The sequence below is a fragment of the Lepidochelys olivacea genome (genome assembly GCF_965140295.1).
Source record: "Lepidochelys olivacea isolate rLepOli2 genome assembly, chromosome: 5".
NCBI lineage: Eukaryota > Metazoa > Chordata > Testudines > Cheloniidae > Lepidochelys > Lepidochelys olivacea.
The window spans coordinates 27670453-27682407 of NC_140415.1; the positions used below are offsets into that span (position 1 = coordinate 27670453).

The 11955-nt window shown below is 46.9% G+C and overlaps 1 protein-coding gene across 3 annotated transcripts in view; it reads left to right on the forward strand.

Annotated features, from left to right (window-relative positions):
• Window positions 1-10996, forward strand: part of EGFLAM (EGF like, fibronectin type III and laminin G domains) — a 128107-nt gene extending 117111 nt beyond the window's left edge. Inside the window, exons 21-23 of one of the 3 annotated variants that reach the window (XM_084628576.1) lie at window positions 1770-1853; window positions 9652-9755; window positions 10128-10996. In XM_084628576.1, coding sequence (XP_084484702.1) covers window positions 1770-1853; window positions 9652-9755; window positions 10128-10282 — 343 coding nt within the window. In that variant the 3' untranslated portion in view covers window positions 10283-10996. The remainder of the gene's footprint in view (window positions 1-1769; window positions 1854-9651; window positions 9756-10127) is intronic. The other 2 variants (XM_084628577.1, XM_084628578.1) reach the window with 2 other exon arrangements.
• The last annotated feature ends 959 nt before the right edge of the window (window positions 10997-11955 follow it).

The following is an 11955-nucleotide window of genomic DNA, read 5'->3' on the forward strand; positions in this document are numbered from 1 at the left end:
TTATTACCTTTCAACATGGAGCAAGGACCCCTGGGATTATAACTTCATGGTCTTGTGCACTGATAGAGTTTAAATTTGTTTGGTCCCTTGGACAGGTGCCTGTGTGTTTCAAATGCACCCTGCTACTTGGTTTTACATTTTTTTCCCCCTGTGTCAAGCACCAAATTGTTTTCAAATTCAAATATTCTTACTGCCAAAAAAACCAAAATCTAAAACCCGGGCACATCAGACAACACACACAAAGTCATGTGCTCTCAGAGGAATTTTTTTTTTATTTTAAGTGCTCAGATAGCTTTTGAGTGGCTTATCTCAGAGTGCTCTGGTGGGATATTGATTGGTGGAAGCCATGTCTTTCTGTGTTAGAATTTATTTTCAGATTAAGTGAAGCAAACAATGAACTAGAGCAGGTCATCTTTAAACATTATTATAGCTGTTCACAAATGGAAAAGCTTTTTAAACCAATTAATTGATGATAGTCTAATGCCAAGATACATTATCAACGTTTTGGCTTTATCTGGTTGTGGCTGAATCTCATAGATACAAATACTAAGTTTCCCATTCCAAAGCTTATCTTGTAATGGTTGCTATAAAGGTATTTTCATGTGGTTTCCTGTGGTTAACCTTGCAAAAATCTTAGCTGTCTCAGTGTATGCGAAACAGGGAACTGAAACAGTAAATGAAATAGTTCACGGGTTTCATAGTTTTCATTAGGACAGCCAGTACTTCCAAATAATTACATGTTCTTTGGAGCAAGGACTGAACCCAGATCTCTCATATCCCAAATGAGTGTTCTAACCTCTGAGTCAGTCTTTCTCTTTCTTTGGCCTGATTAATAGTTCACTATTTATACAGAGCAAAACAGTTTCAGCAGGAGATAATGAAAGCAACCCACCTCAGGCTGTGCAATAGTCTGTTGTATGCTGTGTAGTTGTAGCTCTGTTGGGCCCAGGATATTAGAGACGAGGTGGGTGAGGTAATATCTTTTATTGGACCAGCTTCTGTTGGTGAGAAAGCTTGACTCTCTCACCAACAGAAGTTGGTCCAATGAAAGAATCCTCACACACCTTGTCTCTCCAATAGCCTGCTGGCTAGCACGCTCACTTGGGATGTGGAAGACCTGGGTCCGTGCTCCAGAACAGGCATGTGGTATTACTATACCAGCAGAAAAACTCCTCCTGTCAGCATATGCTGCACCTACAGGGCTCTGTCGCTGTAGCTCTATTGGCAGAGACTGCGTACTGTAGACTAACCCAGAGACATTGAAACGAAGGAGTTCTTGGTTTTGTGCTCAGAGCACTGGACCATGCCCCTTGCTAACATCATACAGCTCATGTTCCCCCTAATACAAATGATCCTTTTGTGAATTTCAGGTTAGTTGTTTTATTCGCTCCTATAATGTGGCCCTATTAAGCCAAAAGATTTGTGGGTTACTCATCTTTTTAGCCTTCTGTTTCTATGAAAAACCACCATACAGGAGCCCTCAGTGTTATGACTGATCTCACTTGCTGGCCTAGCAGTGCTGTGGAAGCAGCACCCTCTGCCTTTGGAGAGTAAAGAAGTGGCACATGTCACCCTGCAGCCCCCTCCATCCAATGAAGGTAGCCTTCAAAGGGAGTCCAAGCTCTTCCCCAAGGATGCTGGCTGCAAGGTGTAGCTTAGGTGGTCAAATCAAAGCTGGGGCCAAGGGATGAGGCTCCCTGGACAGTGTGTTGGGGACTCAGGGTCCCATAAGGGAGGTAAACAACATCTATTTGTTTTTAACATTTTAGCTACAATCTGGGCAGTGGCATTGCTTCTATAATGGTGAATGGCTCTTTCAATGATGGCAGGTGGCACAGAGTAAAGGCAGTTCGGTAAGTCCAGCTTCATGTTATCAACAGTCTCATTTATTTAGGAACCATTTTGGAGATTGCACCAGAGAAGTGCCCTGATCAGAAACTTAAAACAGAAGAAAACTGTAAGGGCCAGATCCCCAGGCGGTGCAAAGGCTTGCAGCTCCATTGACATTTAGACACGTTAGATGTCAGGGGTTGGACTAGATGACCTCCTGAGGTCCCTTCCAACCCTGATATTCTATGATTCTATGAAGTCGGAAGGCCTGGTGACATATATGCTAGAATACTTAGGGAACTGGCTGAAGAGATCTCTGAGCCATTAGCAATTATCTTGCAGAACTCATGGAGGATGGAAGAGATTCCAAAGCACTGGAAAAGGCATGGGCAGCAGGTATAGTAGGCCAGGGGAGGCAGAGCCTCCTGTGGCACTTGCTGCTGCCACTGGACACCCAGTTGCAGGTTTGGTGGGGGAAGTTTTTGCTTTATTATGCCCCGTGCAGGTTCTGGGGCCGCTGAGGCGGTGGTATGTGCTATTCAGCTTCCCGGGGTCATTAGTAATTTCCCTGGACTCCAGAGAGATGCTGCCTCCTCAGTTGCCCTCTGAACCTGTCATGCTGCAGCTTTTCCTGGGCGGCTTGGAGTCTGGGGAGGGGAGGTGCGTCATGGCTGCGGCTGGCCCGGGGCTCCTCCAGGCAAGGGGCGGGGGGCTTGGGGCTCCTCCAGACAGATGGGGGGCTTGGGGCTCCTCCGGGCAGGTGTGAGGGTGGGGGGAACCAGGGTTTCAGCCAGCCTGGGGTTCCTCTGACCGGATGGGGCGGGGTGGTTGCGGTGCTCGGGCCTCCGGCCAGCTCAGGGCTCCTCCGGCTGACGGGGGCACTCAGGGATCCTCCGGGTGGTGTGTGGGGGGGGGGGCAGAGGGAGCTCTTTGCGCTGGCCGCAGGGGTCTCCGGGCTCTGGTTGTGAGGGTGTGGGGGGGCACAGGTGGAAGGGGCAGAGCCAGGGGCTAGCCTCCCCGAACAGAGGTTCCACTCACCACCCATGGAAAAAGGGAAAATATAGTGCCTATCTATAAAAAAGGAAAACAGACAACCCAGGGACCTGTCTGCTTAACTTTGGTACCTGGAAAGATAATGAAGTAAATGATCAATCACTTTATAAGCATCTAGAAGAAAATTAGGTGATCAGCAACTGTCTTTATGGATCTATTCAAGAACAAATCATGCCAAATCAACCTAATAACCTTCTTTGATGGTGTAACAAGTCTTGTGGATATGGGAAAGCAGTAGATGTGATATATCTTGACTTTAGTAAGGCTTTTGATACTGTGTTACATGACCTTCTCATAAATAAACTAGAGAAATGTAGCCTCGATGAACCTACTCTAAGGTGAGTAGATATCAATGGCTCACAATCAAGCTCAAAGGGCACATTGAGTGATCAAGTATCTGTCCTGAGTCTGGTTCTATTTGATATTTGTATCAATGGTTTGGATAATGGCACAGAGAGTACACTTCTAAAGTTTGTGGATGGTACCAAGCTGGGAGAAGTTGCTGGCTCTTTGGAGGACAGGATTAGAATTCAAAATGATCATGACAAACTGGAGAAATGGTCTTAAATCAATAAAATGAAATTCAGTAAGGACACATGCAAAGTACTACACTTGTGAAGGAATAATCAATTGCACAAATACAAAATGGGAAATGACTGCCTAGGAAGGAATACTTCAGAAAAAGATCTGAGGATAATAGTGGATCACAAACTAAATATGAGTCGACAATGTAATTGTGTTGCAAAAAAAGTGAAAATTATTCTGGGATGTATTAGCAGGAGTGTTGTAAGCAAGACATAGGAAGTAACTCTTCCACTCTACTCAGCATTGGTAAGATCTCAACTGGGGTATTGTGTCCAGTTCTGGGCGCCACGTTTCAGGAAAGATGTGGACAAATTGGAGAAAGTCCAGAAGAGAGCAACAAAAATTATTAAAGGTCTAGAAAAGGTAACCTATGAGGAAAGATTGGGAGAAAAATGGGTTTGTTTAGTTTGGAGAAGAGAAGATTGAGGGGGTACATGATAAGTCTGTGGGTACTTTAAAGGTTGTTACAAAGAAGAAGGTGATAAATTGTTCTTCTTAACCACTGAGGACAGGACAAGAAGTAATGGGCTTAAATTGCAGTGAAGGCAATTTAGGTTAGACATTAGTAAAAACTTCCTAACTGTAAGCGTAGTTAAGCAATAGAACAAATTACCTAGGAAGACTGTGGAATTGCCATCATTGAGGCGTTTAGGAAAGCCTAAAAGCAAACAGGTGAGATAAACACCTGTCAGGGATGGTCTAGATAATATTTAGTCCTGCCTCAGTGCAGGAGACTGGACTAGATGACCCCTTGGATCTCTTCCAGTTCAACATTTCTATAATTCTATGGCACGGACCTTTGGCCCTAAACGCTTAGCAACTTTGAACTCATGTGGCAGAAGAATTACAAACAAACATTGTCATACTCAAGATGATCTAGGCAAAGAGCAGCCTTGAAGTCAGGCATAGCTCAAACCAGTCTGCCCTAGTAGTGCATGGTTAGTTATAGAAGCTGTGGTAGGCGTGTACTTAAATCCATACCACTCACTTGAAGGCTGTTTCATTTGATTCCATGTGTGTCTTATCTCAGATTACCATTTGAGTTAAGAGTGATATTTTGAACTTTCCAGATAAATAAAATTCTAAGTGTGGGTTAGTACCTGTGTTGTAGTGTTGCATCTATATCACTATTTTTCCAAAGTATTTAGAACAGCAGAAACACTATGGCTTAGGCATTTTGGGAGGTACACTAATGGGAGTTAAGTGCCCCCATCATCAAGAGAGCAAACCCCTTTCTTTGGCAGCTTGGCTAGCTATCTTGAACCCAGAGGCTGAAAATAGCACATTTCATATGCTACTGATTTCAGTGAAAGAAGGAGTAGGGTTGCCAGATGTCTGGTTTTCTGAAGGCTCCAGTCAGCATGGCTGCTTAAAGTCCAGTCAGCGGCACAGTGGGGCTAAGGCAGGCTCCCTACCTGCCCTGGCTCCGCACTGCTCCCGGAAGCGGTCAGCATCTTCCTGTAGCTCCAAGGCACAGGGGTGGCCAAGGAGGCTCAGCGCACTGCCCCTGCTCTGAGCACCGACTCCACAGCCCCCATTGGCCAGGAACAATGGCCAAAAGGAGCTGTGAGGGCAGCACCTGTGAGCGCAGGCAGTGCGCAGAGTCCCCTGGCCCCTCCTCCTAGGAGCTGGACATGCTGTCCGCTTCTGGGAGCCACCTGAGGTATGTGCTGCCTGGCTGGAGCCCAAATCCACTCCTGCACCCCAACCCCCTGCCCCAGGTTAGAATCCCCAAACTCCCTCCTGGAGTCCACACCCTAGCCCTGAGCCCCTTCATGCACCACAAACCCCTCATCCCCAGCCCCACCCCAGAGCCTGCACCCCCAGCCAGAGCCCTCACTCCCTCCTGCACCCCAACCCCCTGCCCAGCCCTGAGCCCCCTCCCAAACCCTAAACCCCTCATTTCTGGATGCACCCCTGAGCCTGCACCCCCAGCCCAGAGCTCACCCCCCTCCCGCACCCCAACCGCCTGCTCCAAGGTGAGTGAGGGTGGGGGAGAGCGAGCGACAGAGGGAAGGGGGATGGAGTGAGTGGGGGCATGGCAGGCGCAGGGCCTCAGGGCAGAGGGTGAAGCAAGGGTTCTCGATTTTGGGCAATTAGAAAGTTGGCAACCTTAAGCAAAGCAACCCATGAAATGGCAATTACATCAATGTAATTATTATTATTATTATTAAACATTTATACTATGGAAGTGCTCAAGAGCCCAGTTAGGAAGAAGGTTCCCTTGAGTTACCTGCTGTACAAACCCCTAGTAATAGGCAGTCTCTAAAGTCTTACAATCACGAGGGAAAGGTGCTTTTTTCTGTATTTGTGTTTTAACGGTCGCCTATTTTTTTCATTTATTTTCTTCTCCCTTCCCCTCCCGCTTTTAAAAACAAAAATTCTGCTAATTTCTTTCTTTTGGGTTTTAAACAATTGGAATTTTTAAAAACCCATCTTAAAACTTTGCCCCTGTCCATTTTCTGAAGAATGTTACCCTCTGCCCTCTTACTTTTATTAGCTGTATAATGTCAAGTGATAAGATTTTGTAGCTCCCCAGCCCCCTCAGCAAGGAGGCTGCACCCTAAAGAGAAGAGACACCCTGCTTGGGCTCCTCTAAGGTCCATAGCAGAATCATGCACTGCTGACTTCCAACAGCAGAAGGGAAGGGGAGAGGGAGGCAACACCCCGCCCCTCCAGTCACCCAGGCAACCTTTCTCCCTCAACCAATGGGAGGAAGAAAGAGCAGCAATCTCCAGTACACAATCAGAGGCAGAAAACAACCAGACAGACTGCAAGCAGTTTCTGACCCAGGGCAGAGCCCCAGATGCCTGGGAAAGGAGGATGAAGGCTATGAATAGCCTGGCTTTCCCACGTGGCACAGACCAGCTGGGGCGCAGAGGGGAGAGATCTCCCTGCAGCCTGCTAAAATGCTGGCCCAGCAAATGCCCAGTCTGTAAACCCAGCCTGCAAAAAAGCCTCAGCGAAAGCCAGTCCACTCCCTCTGCCCCCAGCCTGCCTGCCAACAACAGGAGGAGACAGCCCATCTCACCTGCCACCACCTGCAGCCTGCTTGCACTGCAGCCAGCCCACTCCAGATCTGAGATTTTTAGAGCCAGAGACCTGACCTGCTTACATCTGAACCCATGGGTTCCAAGCTTTAAAAACTGTCAGCACCATTCTAGAAGGGAATGGGCAGTAAGTCCCTCTCCAGCAATCCCCAGGGAGGACCTGCTTGCCTGCATCATGTCTTGACTGCTCAGCCAGAACAGGAGCCTGAATGAATACCCTGTAGTATAGTTAGATATGTAGTTAGGGTTCAGTCTTGCCCCATTAAGGCATGTTGCATCTGCACAATGATTTTCATCTACATGGATCAAGACCCTGCATTGCCAACTCCCAGTGTAATAGTATGTTTCTACGAGCACCTCCTTATGGGCCTGCAGCGTGTGCCCATGTGCACCACCTGGGAACCTGAGACATGGGGGACAGGTGGAATGGAGGGGGTGGGGTCGTGACTCCACGCTGGCTCTCCACAGCTGCTTGCACGGCTCTACTCGACCTGGGAGGGAAGTCTGGGGGGCAGGGAACTGCTCGCTTCGGGCAGGGCCAGGTAGAGGGTCCACAGTAAATCCCCACAGCTGCCCGCCTGTCTCTTATCATGGCCGGGCTGCAGCTCCAAGGTCCTCCTCCCCGCAGCGAGAGCCGGGTTGGGCAGCTGTGGGGAGCCAAGGGTTGCCAACTCTCCCGGTTTTGTCAGGAGTCTCCCGGAATCAGGCCCTATCTCCCAGAGGCTATTGCGGCCAAACCAGGAGATTTGGGGTGTTAACAGTCCTGCGGTGCAGCGGGGCTAAGGCAGGCTTCCTGCCTGCACTCGCTCCACACCGCTTCCAGAAGCGGCCAGCACTGTCCCTGTGGCACCAGGGCGGGAGGCGAAGGGGGTCTCCACGCGCTGCCCCCGCCCCAAGCGCTGACTCTGCAGCTCCCATTGGCTGAGAACTGCGGCCAGTGGGAGTTGTGGGGGCGGTGCCTGTGGGCAGGGGCAGCACTCGGTGCTTTCTGCCCCCTCCCCCATCCGAATCACTGCCAGAGGGATGTGCCAGTCACTTTTGGGAGCCCCCCTAGGTAACTGCCATCCCCCCACCCCAGCCCTGAGCCCACACTCAAATTCCCTCCCAGATGCTGACCTCTCACCCCCTCCTGCACCCAAACTCCCTTCCAGTGCCCACACTCCGCACCCCCACCCGCTGCCCCAACCTTAGCCCAGAGCCCCTTCCCGCACCCAAACTCCCTCCCAGAGCCTGCACCCCCTTCCGAATCCCCTATGCACCCCTCCCCCCTGCTGCAACCCCGTGAAGGTGAGGGAGGGTGAGGGAGGGAGAGTGAGCAATGGAGGGAGGAGGGCTGGAGTGAGCAGGTCCAGAAGGAGCGGGGCAAGGGTATTTGAGTTTGGGCCATTAGACAGTTGGCAACCCCAGAGGAGCCTGGGTCCCTCCACCTGCCCTGGGTGCGGGGTCCTGGGACACGGGCAGGGGGGCTGCCTTTGTTTCCACCTCAGGTGGGGGCCCCCGCCTCCCCCACTTTTGGGAGGGCTCTGGCACCCTTGCCCTCGACTGAGGCTAGTGAGGGCTGGCCTGCAGGCAGGGACTCCGGGTGGCTAGAGCTGGTGCTGGTACCACTAGGGGTTAGGGGCTGTGCTGGGGCCGTGCTGTCTGCCCACCCAGCTCTCCAGCGTGGGGGTGGGGTGTGCTCAGCTGCCTGTCCGCCCACCGAGCACTCCGGAGCTGGGGGCAGGGGAGATGCTCTGGGCTCCAGCGGGGCAGGGGGGAGGAGGGGCGGGCCTGGCAGGGGCTAGCCTACCCAAGCCCACCGGTTACCCACTGTCCATGCCTGTAGTCAATCTTGTAATAAACTAACTCAAGATTTATTAACTAGGAAAAAGAGTTATTTACAGGTTAAAGCAAGCAAGTGTATATACACAGATGAATTTCAGTCTGGGATTCAAAAGGTGCCAGAGATGTAGCAATCTGTCAGCACTGAATGGGCTTACTCCAGGTCAACCTTGAGGATCTCTGCTGTTTTGTTTCTTAATCCAGGCCTTGTGAGAGTTCAAACTGAAGAGGGATGACAAATCTTTATGTCAACTATTTTTATTTCCTTCTTTCTGCACTCAAACCCATAGGACAAGGCTGTCTTCATAAGTGGCTGGGGCAGTTAACAAAACTTTTGTCCCATGATGGTCCACTTAATTTTTGATAGTCCTCCTGCATTTAGTGGGGGTGGGAGAAGAGGGGAAGGCACTCTTCCCATCTGAGTTCACAAAGTTCAGAGCAGGCATTGTTACAATTATAAAACAAACATATTTTACCTGTAGCATGGAATACAGATAAGCGAGATTAATGCATGCAGCAATTTACAAGCATATTATAGGGTCTAAACACAATACATTTTTATAATACTCCTGGGGAAATTCTGGGCTAAAAAATTAAAAAGTCTGCACACAATATTTTAAAATTCTGCATGTTTTATTTGTAAAAATAACACCATATAATCGGGCCAGTTTCAATTATTTTGGTAATTTATTTCAAAATACTTATCAGCAACTATGTCTGTAAGAATAGAGTTACAAAAAAATTCCCCCAGGAGTACAGAGTTAAGGAAACCCTAGGACAACTCAGTTCCTTTTCTCTTCCCCTTCCTCCCTCCAGTATTATTGGACAGGAGCAGACCCTGCTGTTGAAAAATCAATTGGTGTAAACTTATGTACTTTGGTCACATCAGGCTAGCGCTGGGGATAACCTTGAGAAAGATATCATAGAGGGGATGATCAGCAGAAGGCTTCCGGAAATTCTGCTGTGATGTCACCCATATTCCTTTCCTTTTTAACCCTCAGCATATTTGTTTTCAATTTTCTTCTTTCATCCCCTTAACAACCTGTAGAAACTCATTCCTTCTCTCCTGCCTCCTCTTAATACTTTACTCACCCAAATGACACTGTGGTGTTTCAATTGAAGAGCACCTCATGGAATCTTCCCCAAATCAAGATCAGGCCTTCACAATAAAAGCACCGTGCTCAGTGATGATAGGTCTGAGCTGTCCAACCTTGTGGAGGAGGAGCTGCTGCTGCTTGATTGTTTACACTATGCAATGGAGGAATCAGTTGCTAGAGTAAACCCAAATTCTGGATTTCATTTTCCATTTCAGGGATGGGCAGTCTGGAAAGGTAACTGTGGATGATTACGGTGCTAGAACTGGTAAATCACCTGGCATGATGAGACAATTAAACATCAATGGAGATCTGTACGTAGGTAAGTGACCACCATTGTAGACTATAGTGGTCCACTGAGAACCCTGCATGCTAGTGGTTAAAGCAAGTAACTAGATGCTGAGCTCTAATCTCCTTTTAACAGTTGACTATGAGCTGTGGTGGAAGGGATTAGCTTCCCAGTTTTCTCTATCAGGCTCATCACAATTGTATTTTTGAGTGCCTAAGAAATGATATTTAAAAAGAAGGAAGACCCTCATTGAAACCAGCTGCTGTATCAGAGCTGATGCTTCCTTTTGTGTTAGAATAGGAATCTAGTACTGTAGTGTGGTTTACATTTTTTAAAGTGAAAATAAGGAAGCGCATGTTCTTCTATGAGTTTCTCATTCACTTGATCACACTCTGTCTCTCCTAGGTGGCATGAAAGAAATAGCACTTCACACAAACCGACAGTACATGAGGGGTCTGGTGGGGTGTATCTCGCACTTCACCCTGTCAACAGATTACCACATTTCACTGGTTGAAGATGCCACAGATGGGAAGAATATTAACACCTGTGGGACAAAGTGACAAGAGCAGACTCTCCACATGGAAGGACCGTTGTGTGGATGTGGGTGTGGCTGAGACCAAAATGACCGGTACTGCACTCTAAGGCCAATGCTTTGAGTTAGTCATGAAGGAAAGAACCAAACTGAAGGGAAATCATACAAAGGGGGACCATTTTCCACTCTCCTCCTTTTCATGCTCTGTGACTCAACCAAACTGAGTATTTTGTGTAGGAAATGTCACATTTAACCATTAAATGTTTAGTGAACACTGAAGATCATACATCCATACAAATTACAAAGAAAGGTGTGATGTAATGAGTGTTGTGATTCCATAGAGATTTTTTTACGTATCCACCAGAACAGTATTGAAACATATTCTTTCCAGCTTACAATGGCACAGTGACTATCATCCAACTAACATCTTTTCAGGCTCTGTATCTATGCATTCAAATTTCTGTCCCAGAATAAGCAGATCTTCTTACCATTCACTGCAGTGTTCAAGTTACGGTCCATCCTACGTAAATAACAAAAACCTACATCTCCTGGTTTCAAAACAATGTTGTTTGCTGAAGAGGATAATTCTTAATATTAAAGTCTACTTTTTTATTGCCAGCAGCAAAATCAACAGTCCAATTTTGTAGAAGTAATTTTGTACTTGTATATTTTTATAGCTGCAGCAAAAGAACTGATCAATTAGTATAACTTCTAAAGTTTAGGTGTACTACACTTAGCTCTTTGCACATTTTCCTAAAAATAACAAAACAAACTGTTTTTAATTTGTTATATAAGGAAGTTTAATGTCTGTATTATACAGTGTCAGTGAAGATATTTGTGAATTATAACCAGTTTTAAATCTGACTTCTTTTTTGTAAATTTTGACAGTTAAAATTGAACGTTCATGAAGCTTTCATGGCTTAAACAGATTAAAAAGATATAAAAATCTCTTGCTACTGTGATATTTCACCATCAGTATTTATCTATCTGATTTCACACAAAGATCAGACTGTGTAAGCAAGAGGACGTAGCAGAGTGCAGCCAACTTAAATACTTCATTTTCCATGCATCAGAATAAAACCTATTCAACAGTATTTGTCAAACTGATGTTTATAGGATCAGCAGAACAGACAGAAAATGCTGCAGGGAGAGTCGGAATTTCAGAGTTTGGAGATTTGTCATTTTCATTTGGCTGTGTTCACATAAAGTAGAATAGTGAGCAGTGAACAAACCAACGAAAATATGAGGCAACACATATAATGGTGTAGCCCTTAAAGGCCACCATAATGTGGAAACTCAAGGACCCCAATACTGCTGCCAGAATCAGTCAGTACTGCAGGTGCAGTTACAGAATATTAGTCAGCTACTGGAGTGCTGCCAAGGAAATGATGCTGGATCTATTGGACAGGAGAGGAAGATGGCTGTATGGTTATTTCCAGAAGACAGTACACGGTATGGTGCACTGACCGGAGCACACTGACTCAGGTGGATTTCTGGCCTCGGTAGCTGAACTTTTAATATAGGGCTAGGGTCATTCAAAGACCTAGTGAACCAGAAGAGATAAGATAAAATAGAAAATTGTTCTGCTAAAGTACTAGATTAGTTAAATGAAGACATTTGTAAGACAATATACTCTTCAAGTAGTACTTGTTTAGAAGATGATGTAGAAACAGGCATTTAAGCAGGTTTCTGCTGCATTTT